The sequence below is a fragment of the Eretmochelys imbricata genome, chromosome 1 (genome assembly GCF_965152235.1).
Source record: "Eretmochelys imbricata isolate rEreImb1 chromosome 1, rEreImb1.hap1, whole genome shotgun sequence".
Taxonomy (NCBI): Eukaryota; Metazoa; Chordata; order Testudines; family Cheloniidae; genus Eretmochelys; species Eretmochelys imbricata.
The window spans coordinates 199,201,203-199,225,109 of record NC_135572.1 but is presented as its reverse complement, the minus strand read 5'-3'; the positions used below and the strand labels follow the sequence as shown (position 1 = coordinate 199,225,109).

At 41.3% G+C, this 23,907-nt stretch overlaps 2 protein-coding genes across 4 annotated transcripts in view; one reads left to right on the top strand and one right to left on the bottom strand.

The window, feature by feature from the left end:
* Positions 1–7,273, top strand: part of DCBLD2 (discoidin, CUB and LCCL domain containing 2) — a 63,044-nt gene extending 55,771 nt beyond the window's left edge. For both annotated transcript variants that reach the window (XM_077821682.1, XM_077821690.1), the window contains exons 12-15: positions 690–783; positions 1,378–1,427; positions 2,659–2,796; positions 4,585–7,273. In XM_077821682.1, the coding sequence (XP_077677808.1) occupies positions 690–783; positions 1,378–1,427; positions 2,659–2,796; positions 4,585–5,012 (710 nt within the window). In that variant the 3' untranslated portion in view covers positions 5,013–7,273. The remainder of the gene's footprint in view (positions 1–689; positions 784–1,377; positions 1,428–2,658; positions 2,797–4,584) is intronic.
* LOC144267602 (uncharacterized) lies at positions 780–23,907 on the bottom strand. 2 transcript variants are annotated; one of them, XR_013346640.1, is made up of 10 exons: positions 23,820–23,907; positions 20,249–20,928; positions 16,394–16,499; positions 14,851–14,969; positions 12,260–12,361; positions 10,939–11,165; positions 9,537–9,600; positions 8,683–8,745; positions 7,648–8,067; positions 780–1,213 (listed from the first exon to the last, which is right to left on the bottom strand). XR_013346640.1 is itself a non-coding variant. In XM_077821700.1 (9 exons), the coding sequence occupies exons 2-9, from the start codon at positions 20,924–20,926 to the stop codon at positions 7,891–7,893; spliced, it is 1,536 nt and encodes a 511-aa protein (XP_077677826.1). In that variant the 5' UTR covers positions 20,927–20,928; positions 23,820–23,907; the 3' UTR covers positions 7,015–7,890. The 2 variants fall into 2 exon arrangements, 1 of the variants encoding a protein (XP_077677826.1); XM_077821700.1 differs by lacking the exon at positions 780–1,213 and having other exon boundaries at positions 7,015–8,067.

Below are 23,907 nucleotides of genomic sequence, written 5' to 3'. Positions count from 1 at the left end.
ACTTTCCATCTGAGTGAGTTCACCAAAAAGACATCAGTGTCTGTCTTATTGAATTTCAGCCATTTGTTACCTATTGTCAAAAAGTGATGAGTTCTAATATTTTACATTAATGCCATTAATTTCTTCCATGAAGCATCCATGCTGGTATGAAACCTCATCACTTTGATTGATTTTTAGCCAAGAAAATTGTCAAAAGTAAGTAAGAGCACTAAAAGTGCAGGCAGTGAGGAAGGGCAGTTGGGACAGTAGTCCAAAGAGTAGGCTGCTGCCAAATGGTATACGAATACTGTTTAAATGTCGTTGACACCTTCAAGTCAATTTTAAGTGCTAAGTTCAGAAGTCTGTGTTCCCGTGCTGTTCTAATTTTCTTTAGGTTGATATTCAGGCAAATTGTAATTTGAACTGTTTTTTCATATACAAATAATAAGAAATCTTCTGACTCTGATATAGTAGCTTGGAAAAACTACTGATTGTACATATATGTGGAAAAAATGGGTGTTAGATTTATTATTATTTAACATTTACATTTAAGGTAGCACCTAGAGGCCAGCCTGGTCAGGACCCCATTGTGCTAGGCACTGTACAAACATATAAAAAATTATGGTGTCTTCCCTAAAGAACTTGTGAACTAAAAATGGATGTGCAAAAAGTTATTCTGTCCTACACCACTTTTGTTTAATGGATTTCAGATGTGGCACTGGCAGCAGTCCTAGTTCCAGTATTGGTGATGGTCTTCACTACTCTCATTCTGATCTTAGTGTGTGCATGGCACTGGAGAAACCGGTAAATTAATGGATGATTAGCACTCATGTAAAGTATTTTAATTTAACATGTAGGTATGAAATACACTGCATATGTAAGTATGGAAACTGTAGTTAAACCCTTTCCAGAATGGATTTATTAGTTCATTCATATACAAAGAGGAAATGTTCTGCATTCTGAAGATTCCATATTTTATTGGCTAGCATTATGAAGGTTTGCTGTATTCTACAGAGTTCTTTCCTGAAATTTTGGGAGACACTAGTTTGTGGGGGATTATATTTTGAACTTCGAGCACCAGCTACAGCCAAGGGCATGGTCAAGGCTTTCTCTCCCCAGTCAATTCAAAGGGATCCAGCCTAATACATGACCCAGCGGTCTCCTTTCATGTTGACCAGTTGAGGAGGTGCTGAAATTGGAAAGTTGCAGCTTCATATCCTCCAACGACCACCAGCTATCAGGATTTATAATAGAAATCATCACTAGTCTGTAAACATTTCAGTGCTATAACTTGACAGGATTTTTCTTCTGAAGCAAAATGTTTGCTAAATCAGTATTAATGTGTTTTTACATTTGAATATGGTAGCTAAATGTGTCCAACTTTTTATTTTTTTCCAGAAAGAAAAAAGCTGAAGGAACATATGACTTACCTTACTGGGATCGCGCAGGTAACAAAATGGTGACAAAGTCTCTGGACTCAGTGTCAGCCTTAATGAGCATTAGTGTTTAAAACATGCATTTTAAACAATGATACTATCTGTAACTTCATCTTTACCAGCTTGTTGTAACACAGTGGTACTGAATTCCTCTTCCATTCAGACTTGTAACTTTTATTTCTGTACGTTGGCTTCAAAAATAGGAAGACTCTTTTTTCCCCAAAGTATACTATTAGTATACCAAAGTATACTAATACTATTAGACCTCCACTCAGAACCTTGTAATACTGACTTGAAATTCTACACAGGAAAGGTTGGAATCTTTCCATTTAAACAAGAGAAACAGAACAAGGAATCTCATTTTGAGCAATAATTTTTATATACAGTAATCGGATATCCTGAGAGTTCTGAATATTGATGAACTTTTGTAGGATTTTTTTAGTACTGAAAACACTTTAGTATGCTTGTCAACTTTATTTTCTATTTCCCCATTGCTCTTTTGAGATTTTTCTCAACCTTCCATGCCTATAATATTATATCTGATTAGCTTCTTGTGATTTTTCACCTTGTGAAAATCCTCAATTTAACACACACTCTTGTGACACACAAACACCCACCTTGTTTTAAGGGGCAGGGAAGGGTGGAGTTAAAATCTATAGCCTAGGAGTGCTAATACACGGTGCTCCTTATTCACTAAGAATGCTCACTGTTCAACACAAGAAGTTTGGCCTCTATAATATTTTCCATGCTGTATTTTGAACCTAAAAATAATTTATTTACTGAAATGCTTACATCTGTGTACTAGGACCAGCAATGGTGGTAACACAGAAATTCAGGGCTAGATTCTTCATTCTGTCCCTGTTGCTTTGGAAATGATATCAGTTAAAAATGGAGTGGAAGCCTTATTACTGAGCCTCCTGCCTTTTGTCAGACAGATTTGTTGGACATCAGTAACTTCAACAATGTATTAAATGTAATTTTATGATTGTCTGGTAAAGTATCCTATAAGCTCCAGGTGTTCTGTGAATAGTGATAACTAATTCGTTGACCTTTCTTTTCCGGGGGGGGGGCAGGGCGGGGCGGGGCGGGGCGGGGCAAAGCAAAGGCAAGCTGTTTTCACAGAGACTAAGAAAGGTGTGTGATACTTTTAGCATCTTTAGTAACTTGAATGAATGAATTACCACTGACTTTTTATTATGCATTGTTGTAAGTTCTTACATCTTTTATTTCTAAAATCTTGAAGGGTGGTGGAAAGGCATGAAGCAGTTTCTCCCTGCCAAGTCAGCAGAGCATGAAGAAACCCCTGTTCGCTATAGCAACAGTGAAGTTAGTCACCTGAGACCAAGAGAAGTCCCAACGATCTTACAGACTGAGTCTGCAGGTACCTGTTTTTTGTTGTGGACCATGTATTTTGGCTTAATGTGTGAAATGATTTATATTGCATGCATTTGCTATAGTTGAAATCTGGTTTTACCCCTCATCTCCTATTGTTTGTGCTGGAGAGAGAGAGAGCGAGCAAAAGACTTGACTTTGGTATATTTCTCCTTTCCTCCCTACCTGTTCTGTCTTCTCATAGTTATTCAGATTATAAAGGTTCCACAGGCAACCTTAATTCTGGCATATCCTAATTTTTGAGTGTTTGATTTTGCAACCTTAGTGTTGTGTGTAACTTCCTAAGGTCAGGTCTACACTATAAATTTGTATAACTATGTCACTTAGGGGTGTGAAAAATACACACCCCTGTGCCATGCATTTATACTGACCTAATTGCTGGTGTAGATAGTACTATGTTGAGGGGAGAGCTTCTCTCCTCAACATAGCTACCGCCTCTTACGGAGGTGGATTAACTACACTGATGGGAGAGAAGCCCTCCTGTCAGAGTTGTAGCATCTTCACTAAAGCAGCACCAGGGTACTGCAGTCTGAAAGAAGGCAAACATAGTGGCCACTGGATGACTAGTTTTCTGTTCCCTGAGTGAATCAGGAACCTGCTAGAACCAATTAAGAATTTACTAGAATCAGTCATGGCTGGCAGACTAATCAGGACACCTGGTTTAAAAAGGACCTCATTTCAGTTAGTAGAGGGCATGCTGTTGCTGGAGGACTGAGGAGTACAAGTGTTATCAGGCTTCAGGAGGAAGATCCTGCAGTGAGGATAAAGGTGCTGGGGGGAAGCCATGGGGAAGTAGCCCAGGGAGTTGTAGCTGTCATGCAGCTGATACAGGAGACAGCCGTTAGCCACAGGGCCCTGGGCTGGAACCTGGTGTAGAGGGCGGGCCCGGGTTCCCCCCATCCCCCTCAATTCCTGATTGGACACAGGAGGAACTGACCTGGTCTGTGAGCAACACCAGAAGGGAAGGTCTAATTTGGAAAGGGATCTGGCCTGTCCCCAACCCACTAGGTGGGACAACAGAAATTGTTCTTCGTTTTCCCCATGCTGGCCAGTGATGAGGGCAGCTGTGAACCTCTGAGGTGAGCAAATCCACCAGAAAGCACAGGACCCGCCAAGGCAGAGGAGGAACTTTGTTACAATAGGCAAACTGAAAAAACAAATTCCATCTTGTGGAATCATATTAACCCCTTTAACAGCAGGATTGGAACCCCTACCTCCACAGCACAGACCTCTGCTAAACAGAGTGACTGTTAACAGTAGAAGGTTCCCTCCTCTTTGTGGACCAGCCCTAGAGGAGAATGAGTGAGGTGGGTTTTACAGCTATTTGCTGACATCAGAGGAACGTAGATATTTGGGAATCCTGGGTTTAATTCCAGGTTCTGTAGTGTGCTCTAGTGGGCACAGACCCTTCTGCCTATGTTCCCATCTTAGTCTCTCACCCCGAGGCTCCTTGTCATCTGGGTATTGGAAACAGCTAAACAGTTTTCACTGAAACTCCGATCTGCTGGGCAGACAGGCACCATGGTAAATTTTCAGCCCAAGCAATTAAGTGTCTGTCAAGCTTAATTATAGGTATTGACTCAAATAATGGTCTAGTCCTGGGTTTCTTGCACCTTCCTCTGAAATATTTGGCACTGGCAGAGAAAAGATACTGGACTAGATGGACCATTGGCTTGATGCCATGTGGTAATTCTAATGTCCCTTATGAGCGCTTCTCTTTTTAACACAATGCCACCATATTAGAGTAAAAAATTTTCTTTTTTGGGACATTGCACAGAGTATGCTCAACCACTGGTAGGGGGAATCGTTGGCACACTTCATCAGAGATCAACCTTTAAACCAGAAGAAGGAAAAGAAGCAAGCTATGCTGATGTGGATCCTTACAACTCACCTGTACAAGAAGTTTATCATGCTTACGCTGAACCATTACCTGTCACTGGACCAGAATATGCAACCCCAATAATCATGGACATGTCAGGTCATCCCACTGCACCTCTTGGTGTCTCTTCTATTTCTACTTTCAAGACTACAGCGAACCAAGCCCCTCCCACAGTAGGAACTTGCAATAAACTCTTAGCTAGGACAGATAGCTCATCATCTGCACATGCACTGTATGATACACCAAAGGGGATGCCTGGACCGGGTTCCTCAGTTGAACTGGTGTATCAGGTACCACAGAGCATGCCACAGGAAGTTGAGAACTGAGGTAAGTCATGAATGAGCTAGGAGGTAGCAAATGTGAGTTCTTAAAATGGCTGTTTTGAATCCCATTGAATTTTTTTTGTATTGTAAGTTGTTGTAACATGGAGTTGCACAAAAATGTGATAGCGGAGGTCCAGGAAACTAACGATCCTGCCATTTCTTTGAGGGTATATACATATGATTTACTTGCTGTTCAGAAATCATGGACACCCAGTTTACTACTGTACATCAGATAGATGAGCTCCCTAAGATGAACTTCAGAGATTGATAGTCAGCAGAAAGATTGTCATGGTGCATGGAGAGGAACGATACATTTCTATAGCCTGAGAGCCAATAATTTAGACCTTGCTGAAGGTACATGTGAATTTCAGAAACAGTAAGAGATTCAAGCCCTCAGTTGCACCCAACAGAGAACTTCAAAAACGCTTAATGTTTCTGGGACTGCTGTAACAAAACTCCCAGTGACTTCATTGGAAGCAGGATCAGCACTCCAGAGTTAAGTTTTCTACTGTTTTTAGCTTCCTTTAAAAAACCCCACCATCTGTTAGTTTTGCCTCATGGACTATCAAGATCACCTAGTCTGGCCACAGGACCTCACCCCTGATCTTTTCTAGAGATAATTTCTCTGTACAGACTAGTATGATCAGTGTTCTTAACAATAGTTACTTGGGAGTTTATCCCTAAGTGAGACTACTGAATAATCCTCTGAGGTTCCCAATGTGGCTGGCAACTTGGTCATTCTTTGAGAGAAGAGTGACTTTTTTTAAACACGTGTACTGGTTTTAATGAGTAGGCAAGTACTGCTGAGAGCTTTTCAAGGGACAGGTTTAAAGCTTGTGCACAAACATTTCAGGGTATTGTAGGTGCATTTGGTCCTCTAGACTGATGGTTATTTTCACCCTTCATTCTAGAGATGAACAGAGTCTTAAACTAATTGAGATTTGTTTTAAAGTGTGCAACTGTTTAGAAGCCACTATATAACCCATTGGATTCATCATATACTTGATTAATTCTAGAATAAAAATACTGCAGGGAAAGTTGAAACAAAGCTGTGCTGAATTTCATATTAAGAGAAATGGTCTTCTGAAAGAGAGTAGTCTACTTACAAAGCACCATAGCCTTGTTTAACCTTGCCAAATGAAAACTTCTCTGGTTGCTGTTTAAAAAAAACACTAAACAAATAGGGAAAGTGAAATTGCACCGTCTAATGGCACTGTTGAGAGGATTTATAAATGTGATATCCTTGCATGCCCAGTTTTATGGACTTGACACATGATTCAGATGAGCCTTGTTGTTTGTCCAAGGCCTGTATAACAACTAAATATAATTTGATGACTGTGCCAATCCCATTCTTGCTGCAAATTTACTCTGCCTTGATATTTAGTTTTTACAACAATGTGATACATAACTTATTTTTCTCCTGGTACTAATCACATTTGTGATTTTGGAATTACGTACACTGTGTTTTAAGGCCTGATCCTGCAAACGCTTACTCATGTGACTAGAGTTTTGTAGGATTGGTCTCTAAATGTGAATATTTTAAGTCTCAGCCTTCTGCTAAAAGTTTCACTTACTAGGCTGTTGTTTAATGGAAGGATTACATAAATGTGTTAAAATTCCATCTGTGGTATTTTCCTAAATGTATTTATTTGGAGACTCTGTATCTGACAAACTTACTCTTCTGGATAAAAAAAATTGTTGTGCTACCTAAGGGCAATGTATGCACATAAACTGTCACTTTTTTTAAAGTAAAGTAACCAGCTGCAGTACGAAAGCAGGGTCTATGTGTACCCCAGCCATAGCATTTAAAATGAGTGGCTTTGAATTAATTCACTTAAGGCAGGTCAGAATTTCAGTAAAAAAAATATCTAGAAGCAAAATCCCTCCAGTGCAGTAAGAGTTTGTTTATAGAATAATACAGTTGATGAAAAAAGCCAAAATATAATTTTCTTTCCACGTTTACCAAAGCTTAGTTTAAACATTTTTTCTCTATGCATGAAATGTCTGTGTTACAAGATAAAAGGTTTATTTTAAGCCAAACTTGAGCTAATGGCCTGTACTGTAAAACCAGAGATTAATGGATACAAAAAAATCATTGTAATATTTTTTGTTTGGTATGAAACTGGCTATTCTCCCAGAATGTACTGTCTTACCTCAGCCTGTACTGTAGTTACTGTATTTGTATATATTGCTAGACTTTAGATTGTATAAATAGTGAGATTATGTATTTTGAATAAATTGTACATATGTATCATGTTCAGGAATGATTGCTATAGGATGTGTATCCTTAAGAGTTCTACACAGTCTAAAACTAGAATCTCTTGCATACTGATGGTGGAGTCTATTTCTGGCCTATAGCTCCTCCATTCTTTGTAGGAGTCAAGGATGCTATTGGGACATGTTAAACATATCTTGGAAGAACTAGATTCACCAAAAAGTTAATACAAGAGGGGGCTGGGACCAGGGGACATGAAGACAAACTGTGTTTCTACTAACTTCATTTATCCTGCTTTAAAACAATTTAGGGGAAAGGCTTGTGACACCAGGATTATTATAGTTGCTATCTAAAATTAATTCCTAGCCTAAGAAAGCACTAATAAATAACTTTAATTATTCTTTTATGTATATAAACACTGACCTTAAGCGATTCCTTCCAGTGTGCAAACTTCCTAATGGCTTTGACTCCTCCTCCTCCTAGATCACTATGATTGGTTTGAGTAGCTTAGAGTTTCCTTACTTGAAAAGAACAAACCTGTATTTACATTGTGATTGAAAAATCAACTTTCACATACACAATTCTAATAGCCTTTAACCACAAATTTTAGCCTCACGATTCTGGCAGCATATTTGTTCACACAATTTAGAAAACTCAAGGGCATACTCATTGCGAAAGATTAAGTCTTTCAATTATTTTTTCCCTTTCTAAAAAGATATCTGTTCTTCGCAAGATTCTGTTAAGTCTTCTCTTAAGATAATCATTGTCAGAATCTTGGGCATTCTCCAGTGGCTGAGAAACAGGTGTCTTCTCTATTTCAGCTCTTGTATTACACAGGTGTTCCTAAAAGGAGAATACATATTAGATGTGCAGAGTCTATATTGTTCATATTTGCCTCATTTGGTATTTCAGAGCCTTCTCTCAGGGAGCAGACATGACTCATACTTAAGCACTAGTAACCAAGGTAATTTGACAGTTAATAAGAGGGTTTCCTTTGTGAAGTGAGACAACTGGTCCAGGATGCTAATATTAGTAATCCTACAACCTAGTCTCGAGCCAGAGCCTTCTGCCACTCCAAAGCAATCATCCTTGAAGTTAACAATGACTTTGCATCACTATTCTCTTATAGGGGGGATATTAGCTAGTACTGCAAAGGCTGATCAATATACATCTGGTCTAGGGTCACTGAAAAAGTCCCAAGGGAATAGCCTGCCAGGTCACATGTGCAGCAAAATAATAGAAAAGCTCAGACTAATTACTGCATCCACCACACTGGTATCGGAGCACGTGGAGTTCACCCTAAAAGATGTATTTGCATAGCATTCACCTTGCAGTGTAGGCCACCGACCCATTAGAACAGACTTTGATTTCCAGTGGTTGTGGCATGCTATGCGCGTTCTTTATTACTTCGCAACCCCGCCTTCACCAAAACATTGCACCCTTATGCCTGTGACTGACCTGAACTTCTGCTAGTTTTGACTGTGCTGCTTCAACTTTGCATTTCAGATTCTCCACATCTTCCTAGTAGAAAATAACAGTTTTCAAGTACACTGTAGGTGGATAATCCCATTGACAGAGTACGGCAGCTCATGGCAATGGTGTGGGGCAGAAATGTACCAGCATTTCTACAGATTAAATACCAAAATGAGTTTTGAAAGGAAGCATCCAGCTGTTATTGGAATATCCACACCCCACTGCCTGTAGAGGGATGGAAAAGCCATGCTGTACACACACAGTTTTCTTGGTACCTTCTGCAGTCACTGAAAAGCAAATAGTAGTGCTTACAGTGTAGTCCCAGGCCACAAATGATCTGCACCACTATTTTACTCCTCTCTAGAGAGGAGTAATAAAGGTTTTTCATGCAGAAGAAAAAATGCTACCAATCCATAACTTTGTCAGCCTCAAAGTTCTCCTCTACAATTCTACGTTAAGGCTGCAGCTTCATCTGAGCTACCCAAATAGGATCAGATTTATTTTTAAACTAGAAAATTCTTGAAAGCTGTGAAAAGGACTTGCACAGCCTCTGCCAAGCAGTTTTACAATCATCCCTTACGAAGGGCAGTAGTCTTAACATGCAAGCTTTGGAATAGTGAGTGGAGAAACAGGTCTTCAATCCTTGCACCTTCTATCATGCCACCGCTGAGTACAGTAACCCACTTGTTTCTGCACTCCCACTGCCCCCTCATCATCAAACACCCAAAACCGTTCCATACACTGGACTTGTATCCCAGATTTTATTTCTTTAGAAAGACAAGGGACTTGAGGAGTGGTTGTCCAAGATGGCTTATGGACAGTAAGATAACAGAACTTACTTCTGCTTGCTGTACTCTACGTTCCGCTTGCTGTATCCGTTGTTTACAAGACTCTCTCTCCAGCCTGGAAGACAAACACATTATGCTCCCGATTTCTGATTATCAGAACCCCTTTATGGAATTACAGCCTTCTAAATAAATTGGTGTTGACAGGCAGGAGGACAAGGGAATGATTTAGTACAATACAAATTCTTAAATGAACATGAGCTTACGCTAAACTCTTTAGAGAAGTGAATTGGGTTGATCCAAGAATATCAGTGGTTTTAAGCCACAACGAAATCAATGTATCTTAACCAGCAGCTATAAGAACAGGCAAACTGCTTCTTAGATAAGGTTCAAAGGCCATTTAGTACAGTCAGTATACTCAACCAGACCCTACATGCTTGCCACCACTGTCAACGGGAGTTATGCATAAGGATCATGTTCACTTTTAAATAGCAGGTGTAATTCCAATTAGCACTGGGCATGGAACTCAGATCAGTCCAAACACTCGTTATTTGAGTTACTGACAAAAGTCTAAGTAAATGCAATGCCATTCAACTCTGTGCTGAGCCTTGGGAGCACTGCTTGAATATGCACATTAACTGAGCATGCAGTTATTAGGCATTCCAAGAGCTCAACAACTAGGCAACCTCTTCTGAGACAGGCACAGTGAAATGAATGGGAGTTATATGCAGCAACTTGCTTGCACCTACAATTTGGCCCTTAACATTTTGTATCTGTGACAAAAAAGAAACACCATTTTAAAAAAAACAAACGAACAAATACAGCCTTGTGACATTTCCTATCTTCCAGTATAAAGCATACACTAATAGCTGTTAAACTCCTCCCCCCTGCTGAATGGACAAGATGTTAGGACTGTTCAGAATTAACTGGAATGCAGCATTCAGACATCAATTCAATATGGAGATTATGCAAAAGGAACTATTTCTTCACACAATGCAGTCAGTCTGTGGAACTCCCTGACAGAGGATTTTGTGAAGGCCATGACTATAACAGAGTTCAAAAAAGAACTAGATATATTCATGGAGGAGAAGTCCATCAATGGCTATCAGCCAGGATAGTGTCCCTAGCCTGTTTGCCAGAAGCTGGGAATGGGCAACAGGGAATGGATCACTTGAGGATTACCTGTTCTGCTCATTCCCTCTGGGGCACCTGGCATTGGCCACTGTCGGAAGACAGGGTACTGGGCTAGATGGACCTTTGGTCTGACCTACTATGGCTGTTCTTATGTTAAGCTTCCCAGTCCTCAAATGGGGAGGAGGGGGGGAGTTTTGGCTAAAGTTTCAGCCTACCATTATGCCACAGTCCTACTCTAGTCATGTTGTGTTTATACAGCACAAAGTTGCAGTTAAAAAGATTCCACCCCCCTCAGAGGAAACCAACAGGTTTAGAGAATTACCTTATTCCCTGTTTCTGAGGCAGTTGGGCAATGGAATGTTTTAACGTCTTTAGCTCTTTTGTAAGTGCTTGAAGTTCAGCCCTCTCTTGCTGTTGGACATGCTGCAGTTTCACAGGGTTCAGCTGCCCAAGCACAGCTTTTGACGGTAACGTTTCAACAGCGGCAGGATCCATTTCCTTTCCCAGGACGGCTCTTGCAAGTTGGACTGTTCTATCATAAGACGTTTTCTGAAGTGAAGGCAGAAAGTCACTGTTTCATTAACAGCGAAAAAAATCAGATGGAAAGTTATTGCACAAGTCAACAGGTTTCATGTTAGAATACAGATATACATTCTTGGTTAAAAAAATACTAGTAGAGTAAAACACTCCAGGAAAACTGGTACTAATAGGTCTAATCCAAGCCATTATGTAGGCTTGTTTCATAACCGCGTAGGTAAACTCAAACAGATGTTTTGTGTTACTGTACACAATCTTACCCGATTTACCAAGATACATTAAGAACAAATAATTAGCAGGATTTTTTTTTTTTTTTTTTTTTTTTTTTTTTACACAAAATGCTTTATAGATGTTAATTAGCTAAAGCCTCATGCCACTTTTGTGAAGTAGGCGAAGGCTGTATAGCTCTTCGCCCACCTCTGGAGTGGAACATTGCACCAGTTTAATAGCAGCACTTCTTAACTGTTTAGGGAAAGTTACTAAAATTAGAACTTGCTCAGGACACTAAGCTAAGACTCCTACTGGTGTAAAGAGAGTCTGAAGATTTTTAATGACCACAAACAGTCAGGTCTTTGTTATAATGTCTCATCTGAAAAGCAGCATCTCCAGCAGCATAAAGGTCTCTAGTACCATGCTTTATCATTGGTTCACTAGCAACCAATTCAGAAGAAGAGTGCCACTTCTGAATCAGTAACATTACTTCCTGCATCATCTGGGTATTTCTAGAAGACTTCCCATATCTAAGTTCTGATCCAACATGATGCTGCATAACTTATGAAATACAAAGATCACAGCACACCCACACAAGAATTCTTCGTATCCTTTAAGCCACCCGCACTCGCAGCCACAACTCCTTCTAGGGTCCCTGAATCATAACGCTCTCCAGAGAGCTGTCAGTGCTGTTGCTCATTTTCTACAGTTGCTGTTTAGTACCACAAGAAACTCCCACCCCCTGCACACACAGGAAGATATTCTGGGAATACAGAACATTAAACTACAAGGCCTATCTAGTCGATATAAAAACTATTACTTGAAGTGAAGAAAGGAAACAAAAAAATTGGCAGCATTAATCTTGCATTGTAGTTTATACGTTGTGGGCCAGTTACCATTTGTACTATCTCTTTTTGCACTTTCTCTCGCTGTGCTAGCAGCAGCTCCTTTGTCTGAATCATGCTGGTTAGTTCCTTTTGTAGATGTAAATATTTTGCCTGTAAAAGAAGTTTTCATCTTAGTATCTCACACACAGGTTCTTTAAGTACTATATAAAAATACGAAGCATTTCCAGCTCATGAAAAATTATTTTTTAAAAAATGCGGAGCGTGCAAAAATAGAGCAACTATTGGAGCTGGTTCCTCACCAGTCAGTATTGCACATGACTTTGCTTATATTGTTATACACATTTATAGAGCTATTCTTCATCAACATATCTCACCCTAGGATGGCCAGTATCTGTTTTTATTAAGATATGTAAATTATAAGCTTTATTTTTGTGTTACTGTACAAACACTATAGGACCCTTCCAAATCTATTCCAGCCTTGCAGCTTTTCAGGCCATTAGGTTCCCAAGTGATTTCAATAGGAAATTAGTTGGCAAGGTACTCCAAATTATTTAAACCAAAATGTTACAGGGACTAGTCTGTGTGATTGTGTGTAATACGCTGTTAGCAGAGTTATGACCAGGGCCAGGGTTCTCCAGCAATTAAAACAAGTAATTTCAGATTTTCAAAGCCGTATATTTTGGAAATTTTTGATATGCATTATATTCATACAAAAAAGAGTGTTTTGTATTGTAATACTGAGGGCTACAGCCAGCTGTGCAGGGGAAGTGGGGGACAGATGCTGAGCACTGAGCACTAGAGCCAGGCCAGCTGTATGCAGAGGAGGTGGGAGACAGACACTGGGTACAGAGGGCTGGAGCCAGGCCAGCTGTGTGCTGGGGGAAGGGAGCAGGAGTCAGCTGTGCAGGAGAGGTGGTGGACAGATGCTGGGCACTGAAAACCTAGAGCCAGCTGTGTGCTGGGAGGAGGGGTAGGAGCCAGCTATGTGCCAGGGGAGGGGTGCTGTGGATGCTCCCAAGAGCAGGCGTGAGCACCGTCTGCTCTGCAGCCTGGCGAGGGAGCCAGGTGCCCCGCTGTCAAGAAGCTCTGCGACGGTTTTGTCAAGCCCAGGACTGTGTGAGGAGGGGAGAAGTTGAAAGCAAGGCTCAACAGCAGCCAGCCCCCAGCCTCTGCCCTGGGGATGAGTTAAGTGTCTCTAGGCAGAAATCGGGGGGGTATGCACATGACCATGCATGCCCCACCCATGTGTCAGAACTACTCCAGGCTCTTCCCTGTGCCTTATGGATGAGCCAGGTGTCTCCAGGCAGAAATCTGGAAGGGGGTGGAGCGGTGACCCTGCGTGCCCTAGCACCCTCTGATCAGCGATCCTAGAAATGAAGAGTCATTTTGGAAAAAACGCACCAACAGCAGCAATTTCCAGAAAACACTGTCCCTAGTTGTGACCATACTAAGCCAGTAGGTTCATACTCTTACCATAACCTCAACCCTGCAGACATTGATCAAGCAGTTTAGAACCAGTTAGTTGCTTTCGCTCTTTCCCAAACTTATTCTCTCACCAGACTGACTGCCCTGGAGACCTCCATTACAGATGGAGCACCAGCAGTACAAGCTTCCCCAATTGCCCTGCTAATTTGCTTCACTTCTGACACCTGGATCAGCATGGGGTATAAAAGGGTGCCCATTTAATCTCTCACCTCTTTTCTGAGACTACTAAAAAGGGGGCAAATCATACTCCTAGGGGAATTATGTGCCGAAACTTTAAAAATTCTGTGCACAATATTTTAAAATTCTGCAAATTTTATTTGTCAAAGTAACATAATATAATCACACCAGTTTCAATTATTTCGGTAATTTGTTTCAAATGCCTGTCAGCAAGTATGTCAACAATGCAGACAACAAAAATGATTCCCCCCCAGGAGTAGAGACTTAATGAAATCCCTCTAACAACCCAATTCCAGTTGGAGGGTGCTGGAGAGGGCTGTGTGGGGCCCCCAGCTCCGAGACATACCCCCCCTCCCTCCCAGGGCCCAGGCACAGGCTCTGACCTGTGCACTCTGTCCCATGGGGGACAGGGTGCGGCCCTGGCCTTCCTCACCCTTTGCCAGAGCCAGGTCTCCCAGGCCCACAAGGATCAAGCCGGTCAGCCAGAGCATGCAGAGGATCCATCCTCGCCAGGCTGGCCAGCAGCCCCAATTCTGCGGGAAAACATGAAATTTTGCACAAATTCTACATTGCACAGTGGTGCAGAATTCCCTCAGGAGTAAAATTAGTACCAGGACACATGGTCTTGTGAGCTACCTGTCCACTGGCTACTGGACAGAGACCAAACAAACACTACAGGGGCAGCAGAGGGCACTTGAGCTACCCTAAGGGAAAAATTCCCAGTGACTGTGCAGGGGAACACACCAAGAGCGGAATGCATATGTGCAATCACTCAGAGAAGAACACAACTTTGTGGCAACAAAGTGATACCAGAGGTTTAGAATCTGGTTTCTGATTAAAAAACGTGCACTATTACAGTGAGACCAATAGTTCCATGTGCCCTCTCCCTAGTTTATTTAGAAAAAAAAATTGACAACTAAACAGATCCTTGTGATCCTTACATTTTAAGATGGAGGCTAAAATACAGACAATCTTACCTTCAACTTCTGTGCTTGTTCTTGGTTTTTCATGTGTCGAAGAAATTCCATATCTTCTTTAGTGCATTGGTAGCCTTTTATTCTGTTAATCATCATGGATATATTCATCTCACTCAACCCTAGTCACGTACAGAAAAACAGTTCTCAAGGAACCAAAAGCTGACATCGAGGCTCACTACTGCCAAGTATCTGCATATGCCCCAAATCTTTGGTCAGATCCGGTGCCACTGTCTTGAATGGGAGTTAGTAGCATCAACTTCAATAGGTATAAGATTTAGCTCTTAAAGTGCTCTGACAATTATTAGGTGAGCAAAAAGTCACTTATTAGCATGGTAAAAACAGGAAGGGAGCTGTCTGCTTTGTAGTCCATAATACAATATTTCAAAGCAAAGACTTCCTTCCCAATCACTTATCAGGTGGGCACTCGGAAAAACAGAGCAAAGGGAATTTTAAATGAAGATATCCCACTAATCTATCTTTAAAATCACAATAAAAAGTATGTTGCCAGTCTCAGACACCTCTTTTAGAAGCTGCAAAGAACAATCATTAAAGAGCTTTAGGCCAATAAGCCACAAGATCAGAAATATTTTCAGTCTGTCATAACTTTTTGAGAGTGAGAGAAAGCAGAACTTCAAGTTTAACAGTTAATGTGCTCTAGCATGATAAATGGAATGAAGGATAGGTAGATAGATTGCAAACAGGAAAATGCTTCTAATAACAAAATCTATTAAAGCTGCAGATTTGTCTCCTTGGGAAGTGTTGGAAGACCTGTAAATCATTTTAAACAAGGCTGGACAGCAAGAGAAATATATTGTGAAGAAACTGGCAAGAAGGGGTGAGGAAAGAAGAGACGATAGAATTCCTGTTATCAATTCTCCAACTTCTATTATACACAGTGTTACAAAGATGTGAAAATACATGGGTTTGCGCATATCCCCATTCAATTTGGTGGGACGCTGCACAGCTGGTGCCTACCATTATTAAAGAAGCACTAGACACAGCTACTATGAAGGAAAGGCATCTCTTCTGTAGAAGCGTGGTCCATTACATAAAAAAAAAAAAAAAAAAGCTAAAATGAGAAAATGGGGACTTCATGATAGCACTTTTCCCACAGAGATTCAGGTACAAGGCCTCTGAATGGCAAAGGAGAATGAAAGTCATTTACTTAGTCCAGCGCTTAGTCAACTGATTTGATTTAGCTTACTTTTGTTTTGAGTTTGTTCTAGTTCTTTTGTATTAATATTTGTTCTAACAAGGTATCCTGAGGACAGTAACAAGAAAGGCAGATTTAGTGCTCTCATTCACCCAGAGCTGCATATGTAACCTGGGTTTTAAAACAGTCTAAAGTTAGCTTGTAGCTATGAAAATAGGCACTATTAAAAATTAAATGAAAGTTATTGCACTACTGAAGTCTGAGGTCTTCACATCCATCCTAAATTTGCACGAGAATTGTGATACAATTTAGGAACATACGCATTAGCAAACTAATGGACAAGTGTGTCTAAACAGAAATAACTATACATACAATAAAACCAGTACTTGCCTTGAACGGGTATCTGACTTAGTCTTCTCCTGTTTGCTGAAGTAGTAGTGAAACACTTTGGTACTGGAGAATCTTCCAGAGGTTCAACTCTTTCTTGTAATTCTTGCTGTAAAGGGCACACCCAGAAATGTAAACCATAAACAAAATATTCATAGAATACATAAAGAATATAAGCTTCTTTGCATGGCTGTTGAACAGATTGATAGAAGTCAGGAGCAGGTTTATATACAGGGATCCAACATACACGTGTTTTATCACACTGAGTGCTCCATCCTGTCTAAGGCCTGGTCTATACTAAGAAATTAGGTTGGTATGCCCCTAAGCGATGCAGTTAAACCAACCTTACCCCGGAAGTGACAGCACTAGGTTGATGGGAGAATTCTCCTGTCAACCTAGCTACTGCCTCCTTGGGAAGTGGATTACATATGCCAATAGGAGAACCCCTCCCACTGACGTAGGTATTATCTTCACTGAAGTGCTACAGCAGTGCAGCTGCAGATGTGTAGACAAGCCCTTAGATTAGTCAAAATGGGCTGTGGAAAGCAGATAATAGCTATAAATGCCTTAATACCCGGGGTGGGCAAATTTTTGCCCCAAAGCCACATCTGGGAATAGAAATTGTATGGCAGTCCATGAATGCTCAAAAGATTGGGGTTGGGGTAGAGGCTTGTGGTGGGGCCAGTAATGAGTTCAGGGTGCGGGAGGGGGCTCCGGCTGGGGGTGCAGACTCTGGGGTGGGGTTTGGGATGGGGATGAGGAATATGGCATGTAGGAGGGTGCTCCAGGCTGGGACCGAGAGGTTTGGAGGGAGATCAGGGCTGGGGCAGGGGGAGAGGCTCGGGGTGCAAACTCCAGGCAGCGCTTACCTCAAGTGGCTCCCGGAAGCAGAGGCATATCTCTTCTCCAGCCCCTATGTGGAGGCACAGCCAGGTGGCTCTGCATGTTGCCCCGTCCGCAAGCACCGCCCCTGCAGCTCCCATTGGCTGCGGTCCCCGGCCAAAGGGGGCAGTGCTTGGGGCAGGGAAGCGAGCAGAGCAGAAGCCCCTGCTTCCAGGAACCATGTGGTGCAGCCCCTGATGCTGCTGCCCTTCTGGAGCACCAGAGCAGGACAAGGCCTAGACCCTGCTCCCCAGCAGGAGCTCAAGGACTGGATTAAAATGGCTAGTAGGCCAGATGCAGCCCACGGAATGTAGTTTGCCCACCCCTGCCTTAGTAGTATGTTCCTGGGAAACATCACTTTTTCTTAGTGAATTATTCTTTCTTTAGGAGGTTTACCATTCTTAATTTTTGTTTTTAAAAAAAAGACAGAGCTCCTATTTAAAGACAATCTGGGAAGTTACCATGGGCTTTGCGAATAGTTTTAGAGGCATTTATAAAAATAACATACACTTTCTAAACAACTATAGGCCCCAGTCCTGCAACTGGATTCGTGAAGGCAGATACTTAAACCCTACTGATTTCAACAGGGCACTGTACAGATGTAAGGATTTGCCCACAAAAAGCCCTATTTAAATAATTATACCTCTGCATGGGCACAAAGATCTGCCTGCACAAGCTGAATGCAGGTTCAGAATCTAAACATGCAACAAACTCCTGAAGAACTGTGGTGTGGACTTCAAACACAATCTAAAGTATTTTATTTTAAAGTCTCTTCTTACTCCTAGCTATAAGTCTATGAGAGCGAGTGACAAATCCTAGCAGTCACCTTACAGTTAGTAGCCTGTTAAACCGTATAGTTTGTACTAAATGTAAAAGGGTAAATCCTGTAACTTAAGAGTGTAATACTTGGTTACAATAGACTGTGAGATGTTTACAACTCTATTTCAATCACTACAAACATTCAGGACTTTGAATTCAAATATGCCAGTTTCCTACTGAAACCAACTTGCTTTCGGATTAAAACTTTCTGATAAGCACACTAATAATAGGGAATTGAAAGTTAAACTTGGTCAAGATCCAGGTCTTGCTTTTATAAAAGGAATACTATCAACCTGACTGCTTTCAAAAAGTAACTAATTTAAAAAAAATAAATAAATCTAGTTCCTAACTTAGGATATATGCTGAGAATTTTTTTAAATCATTATTTTGATTTTTACTTTTTAAAAAGGTGTTTTTCTGCTTCCATATTTATGTTTAAGTATATTTTCAATAAGGGATTAAAAATGACTACAAAAGAAAAGTGAAACTATACAACGTGCTGTCAAATGTACAAAACACTGTTGCTAATTTTTCATTAATAATAATTTTAAGTGTGTCATTTATTACTAGTAGTACAATCTTTTTGGACACAGTTTTCAAGTTGCCAATGTCCCTTTAAATTTGTGAGATAGCACAGTATGATTTTAATATTCAAAATACCACTATGCCCTTTCCTCAGCCCCTCTTCAAGTCTGACCTGATTTTAGTGTTCAGAATCTTGAACTCGGTAAACACAGTGTATCCCATCTGAGATCATGTAATCCCACCTTTAAAATGGTATACAGCACCAATCATTTAGTCTAGGAGTTTGAGAGAATATAAACTGCTGTAGAAAATACTGGATATTAGAGCTGGGGTAAAAAAGGGGGAACAACAATCAGAATAACCTTATTTTCAAGTATGGGTGCTACGGATTTTAGTGATATTCAACAATACTGAGTATTAATACTAAAACTTCTCAACCATCTCACAAATCCCAAAGATGTATACTGCATAGTGGTTCCACCTCTCAGCAGAGAAGCACTTCCACCAGGGATTGGATGGTACAAGTACTAAAACAAAACAGCCACCACTACCAAGAGAATGAAATCATCAGACTCAGTCTTTCAAGATCTTGATAACCAGGCTGGATCGATTTAAATCACAGTGGTTCAAATAACCAAATTTTAATTTAGTTGTGCATTTGTACTTTTTGGTCGTTTTCTTGAAGAAAAAGTTAATTCTCATTGTATGGTAACCATTAAAAGATATTGATTTGCAACTAAATATAGCTCGCTTTCTAAATTTGGCACTTCTTGCTAACCAGGAAGACAGTCTATATCTATACACATTTTATTTAAGCAATTATATAGCACAGCATTCATTTATTCAGATTTACAATTTTTAATGTTAAAAATGGTGAATAATGCGTTTCTTTTGTAAATTTTTTTTTTTTACTAGTGGTTTCTGTCAAGCTGCTTATGGACTAGAAATTGGAACTCAATTAAAATTCAGTTAAATTCAAGTAAACCGCATTTTTAAATTGTTTTATTAAATAAAACTACCTTATATGTGTTAAGCTTACTTGCTTACACATTTGCTTTTAAAACCGATTTACTAAACAAAGTTAATCAATTGATAGATTGTTTCTAGTCACTATGGACCAGATTTTCAAAGGTATTTTATGTGGGATTTTCAAAAGTTCTTAAGCAGGTTACAGTTCTTAACAAATTAGTGGGAGTTAGACAACTAATGCATTTAGAAGGTTCTGAAAATCCCACTAGGTGCCTATCTGCATCTTTAGATAATCTGGCCCCATGTGCTTCTACTAATTCTAAAATCTTGATCTGACCGTCTCCCACCAGGTTTTTATTTATAGACAAAGGAAAACAACTAACCTCTGGCACTGATAGAGTTGATTTGCAAAGACTAAGATTACTGATAGGGTTTCAGTGTTACATAGTCAAACTTCATAGGTCACCGGAAAGGGAACTGTTTCACAGTGTTTTCGACAGACATGCCCAAATGTCTGCAGAACTACTGGATTCCCATTCCCCCCCACCCCCCAAAGTTGCACGTTTATGATAGAGTTAAAACTGCAGGTAAATAATTTTATAAGACCATTATTTGCACAAGACACAATAGCAGCTCTAAAGTACCTGAAAGAAGACATCCTACCTCATCCTCAACTAGAGATGGTGCCACCTCCTTGCCATTTGCTGTATTGCCAGAGATGCCGTGGTTGTCGTCAGGCTGCTGTGTACACTGGCAAATGGAATCTTTTTTCCTAGTGTAAACCCATGCATTTGAGGCACGAGTCTTTACAGAAGTCTCCTCCCTCAACAGTTTCTCCAACACATCAGCAATCTGTAACTTAAGTGTATCACATTCTGAATGACTAGGTCCAACTACACCTGTTGAATGTCTCTCATTCAGTACTGTATGGTCCTTTAAAGCTTCTAGCAACAATTTCCCTTGTTGATTTGTGTAGAATGGGGTACGAGGAAGTTGTCTCCCTGTGGGAATAATATTGTCTTTAAAAGTTGTTATACTCCATTCTCCTAATTTGGGAATTTTTTTTGAAGAGTAATATTCTTCTCCCACGAAATCAGATGATTGAGATGGCAACAGCTGTAGGATCCCTGGTGCAGGAGTTCTTGGAGTTTGCAGACCAAGACTCAGAATGTTCTGAGGAGCTGAACAAAGGCTTTCACATTTGACTTCATTTTTTTTATGGTATTTGCCATTCTCTCTCTCAGTCATTTTAAGATTACTAATTTCACTGAGAATATTTTCAACTTCATCTTTATTCAGGGCAGTTTTAAAGAAACTTCCATCTAATTTCCTTGTCTCCATGTCTTCTCCCAGTCGCAAAAAACGTCACATGTAGTCAAAGGAAAATGTGAAGAAAAAAAAATTAACTTTCTTTAACCCTCATAACACAAAAGATTAATAACAAAGTACTGAAAAGTCTCCTTTATAATATCCCAAGAAAGAAAAAAGTATAATTATTTTCATATAATTTGAGACAAAACTCCATCTGAAGTACAGTTCTACTCAGCAAAGATACTGTAAAAAGGCCACCTACTTATTCAACGGTTCTGCTCTACTTGTGTATTCAGAATCAAAACTATTTACTTAACTGACTAAAGTCTATAGCGTTGTTAGCCCTGCAAAGCCAGTACAACAGTGGAAAAGCTGGATTGTCTTCTGGCTCACTGATCAACAGATTTGTGGCCTTGATCACGGATACTAAATTTAAAATTGCCAATATTCTGATTGAAGAACATTTTGGCTCTGAGGTAATCTGGAAGAACCTGTCTTTGCTTTTAAATCCCCAGTATAAATTTGCACGACTTGTAGTTAGAAAAATCAACATGTTGCTCATAAAATGAGCATTTTAGCTTGAGTCTCTGAGAGTCGTTAAACAAGGAACCTCATGATGTCATTTTTACAGTCAATTTTCAAAGTAGAATTGCACTTGGAAGATCCTGAGAATATCCGAGCTGCAGACTTCCTGGATTCTCTGCCAGAGCAAGTAACATTGCGAAGAATTACAACAGGCAACTGCCATGACCAATGCAACATTTTACTCCAGACATATCAAAGGCTGTAATCACTGAGGACTCTGCAGGACAAGTTTGAATTCTGAGTTCCAGAGTGCATCTTTGAGGGTTAAAATAAAAAAATTAAAACCAAACATTTTGTATCTGTCCCCCCCCAGTTCTGTAAAATTTCTGCCTCCTCCAAAATGAAAGGGAAGTTAAAAAAAAAAAAATCAAACCCAATATCTTTGAGCTTAAACTGTGAATGAGAGTTTCAGGCCGAAGGGAAAAGATGCAGAAAGTTGGGAGGCCCAGAAATAGGAGACTACAAGGGGTACAGCCTCCAGTGTAAGTTTCTTACAGTACAGCCATTACCTAAACTAACTAGTGGAGACACCACAAGTCTGCAGGCCTTGTCTGTTTAGGAATAGCCCTGATGCAGCCATCACTGTAGCTGCTCCAGTACTGATCCTGAAAAAATAGACAAGGGCAAGCCAGGGCTTGAACCAGCTGAGTTTGAAATCGGGGTTGTCAAGGTTCCTCCCCCACTCTGAACTCTAGGGTACAGATGTGGGAACCTGCATGAAAACCTCCTAAGCTTACTTTTACCAGCTTAGGTTAAAACTTCCCCAAGGTACAAATTATTTTTATCTTTTGTCCTTGGAATAACCACTGCCACCACCAAACTCTAACTGGGTTTACTGGGAAACGTAGTTTGGACACGTCTTTCCCCCAAAATCCTCCCAACCCTTGCACCCCACTTCTTGGGAAAGGATTGGTAAAAATCCTCACCAATTTGCATAGGTGACCACAGACCCAAACCCTTGGATCTGAGAACAATGAAAAAGCATTCAGTTTTCTTACAAGAAGACCTTTAATAGAAATAGAAGTAAATAAGAGTAAAGGAATCACCCCTGTAAAATCAGGATGGTAGGTACCTTACAGGGTAATTAGATTCAAAACATAGAGAATCCCTCTAGGCAAAACTTTAAGTTACAAAAAAGACACACAGACAGAAATAGTTATTCTATTCAGCACAATTCTTTTCTCAGCCATTTAAAGAAATCATAATCTAACACATACCTAGCTAGATTACTTACTAAAAGTTCTAAGACTCCATTCCTGGTCTATCCCCAGCAAAAGCAGCATATAGACAGACACACAGACCCTTTGTTTCTCTCCCTCCTCCCAGCTTTTGAAAGTATCTTGTCTCCTCATTGGTCATTTTGGTCAGGTGCCAGCGAGGTTACCTTTGGCTTCTTAACCCTCTACAGGTAAGAGGATTTTTTCTCTGGCCAGGAGGGATTTTAAAGGGGTTTACCCTTCCCTTTATATTTATGACAGGGGTAAATCGTATATTAGTTTGGTGCTAACTCCAACTCATCCTTGGCCTTCTTTATAGGAAAGAAACTGTACTGGTTTAACAAAATTCATTTTAAATCAGTCCTGTTAAACCACTGCAAGCCCCCAACAAAGGTGAACTTCAACCAGTTTAGCACCGGCTTAGAACTAATTTAGTTAAACCTGGGGGGCTTGCCTACACAGAGCTGCACCCATTTAGCTAAAGGTGAGATTAAAGGAGGCAATGCAGCCTGGGGGCTAGAGCACAGGACTGGGCCTCAGGAGACCTGGGGTCTGCTCCTGGCTCTGCAAGGCCCTGTCCCTTCCTCTTCCTAGTTACCTCGACGCTTGCAGTGGTGTGTAGCACACCCCGCGCACCAAGTACGGCTGGAAACAGCGGTGTGGACAGCAAGTCCTCTACGGGGCTCGCTACACACCCCAGCGGCGCCTCCCATCTACTCTGCTGGTTGCAGCAGCGGGGTGTCCCGCCCGGGGCCCGCCCCTGCCGCGCCCGCCCGCGCAGCCCCGGCCCCTCAGGCTCTGGAACCCCGGCGGGCGGGGTCTGGACCCAACCTCCCGGCAGGGCCGCTGGGGGGCCGTGGTCACTGCCAGGCCCCGAGGTCCCGCCCCGCTGCTGCAGCCAGCCCACCCCCGAGCACCCCGTGACCCGACAGAACCAGTTCCACCCCAGCGCGAGTCTACACAGAGGCGCCTAATCCGAATTCAGGGAACTCGGGGGAAACGGCTGCGTCACGAGCCCCGGGCAGCTTCGCCGCGGCCCAGCGCCGGAGCCGCCGCCCGGGTGTCGGGGGGAGCGGGACACCCCCGGCGTTGGCTGGCCACCGCCCCGGCCCGCACCTTACCCGCTGCAGGCGGCCCGGGCCTTGTAACCGTTCCTGCCGCAGCGCCCGCCGCTCTTTCGAACCGCCGCTCCTCGGCTTCTCATTGGGC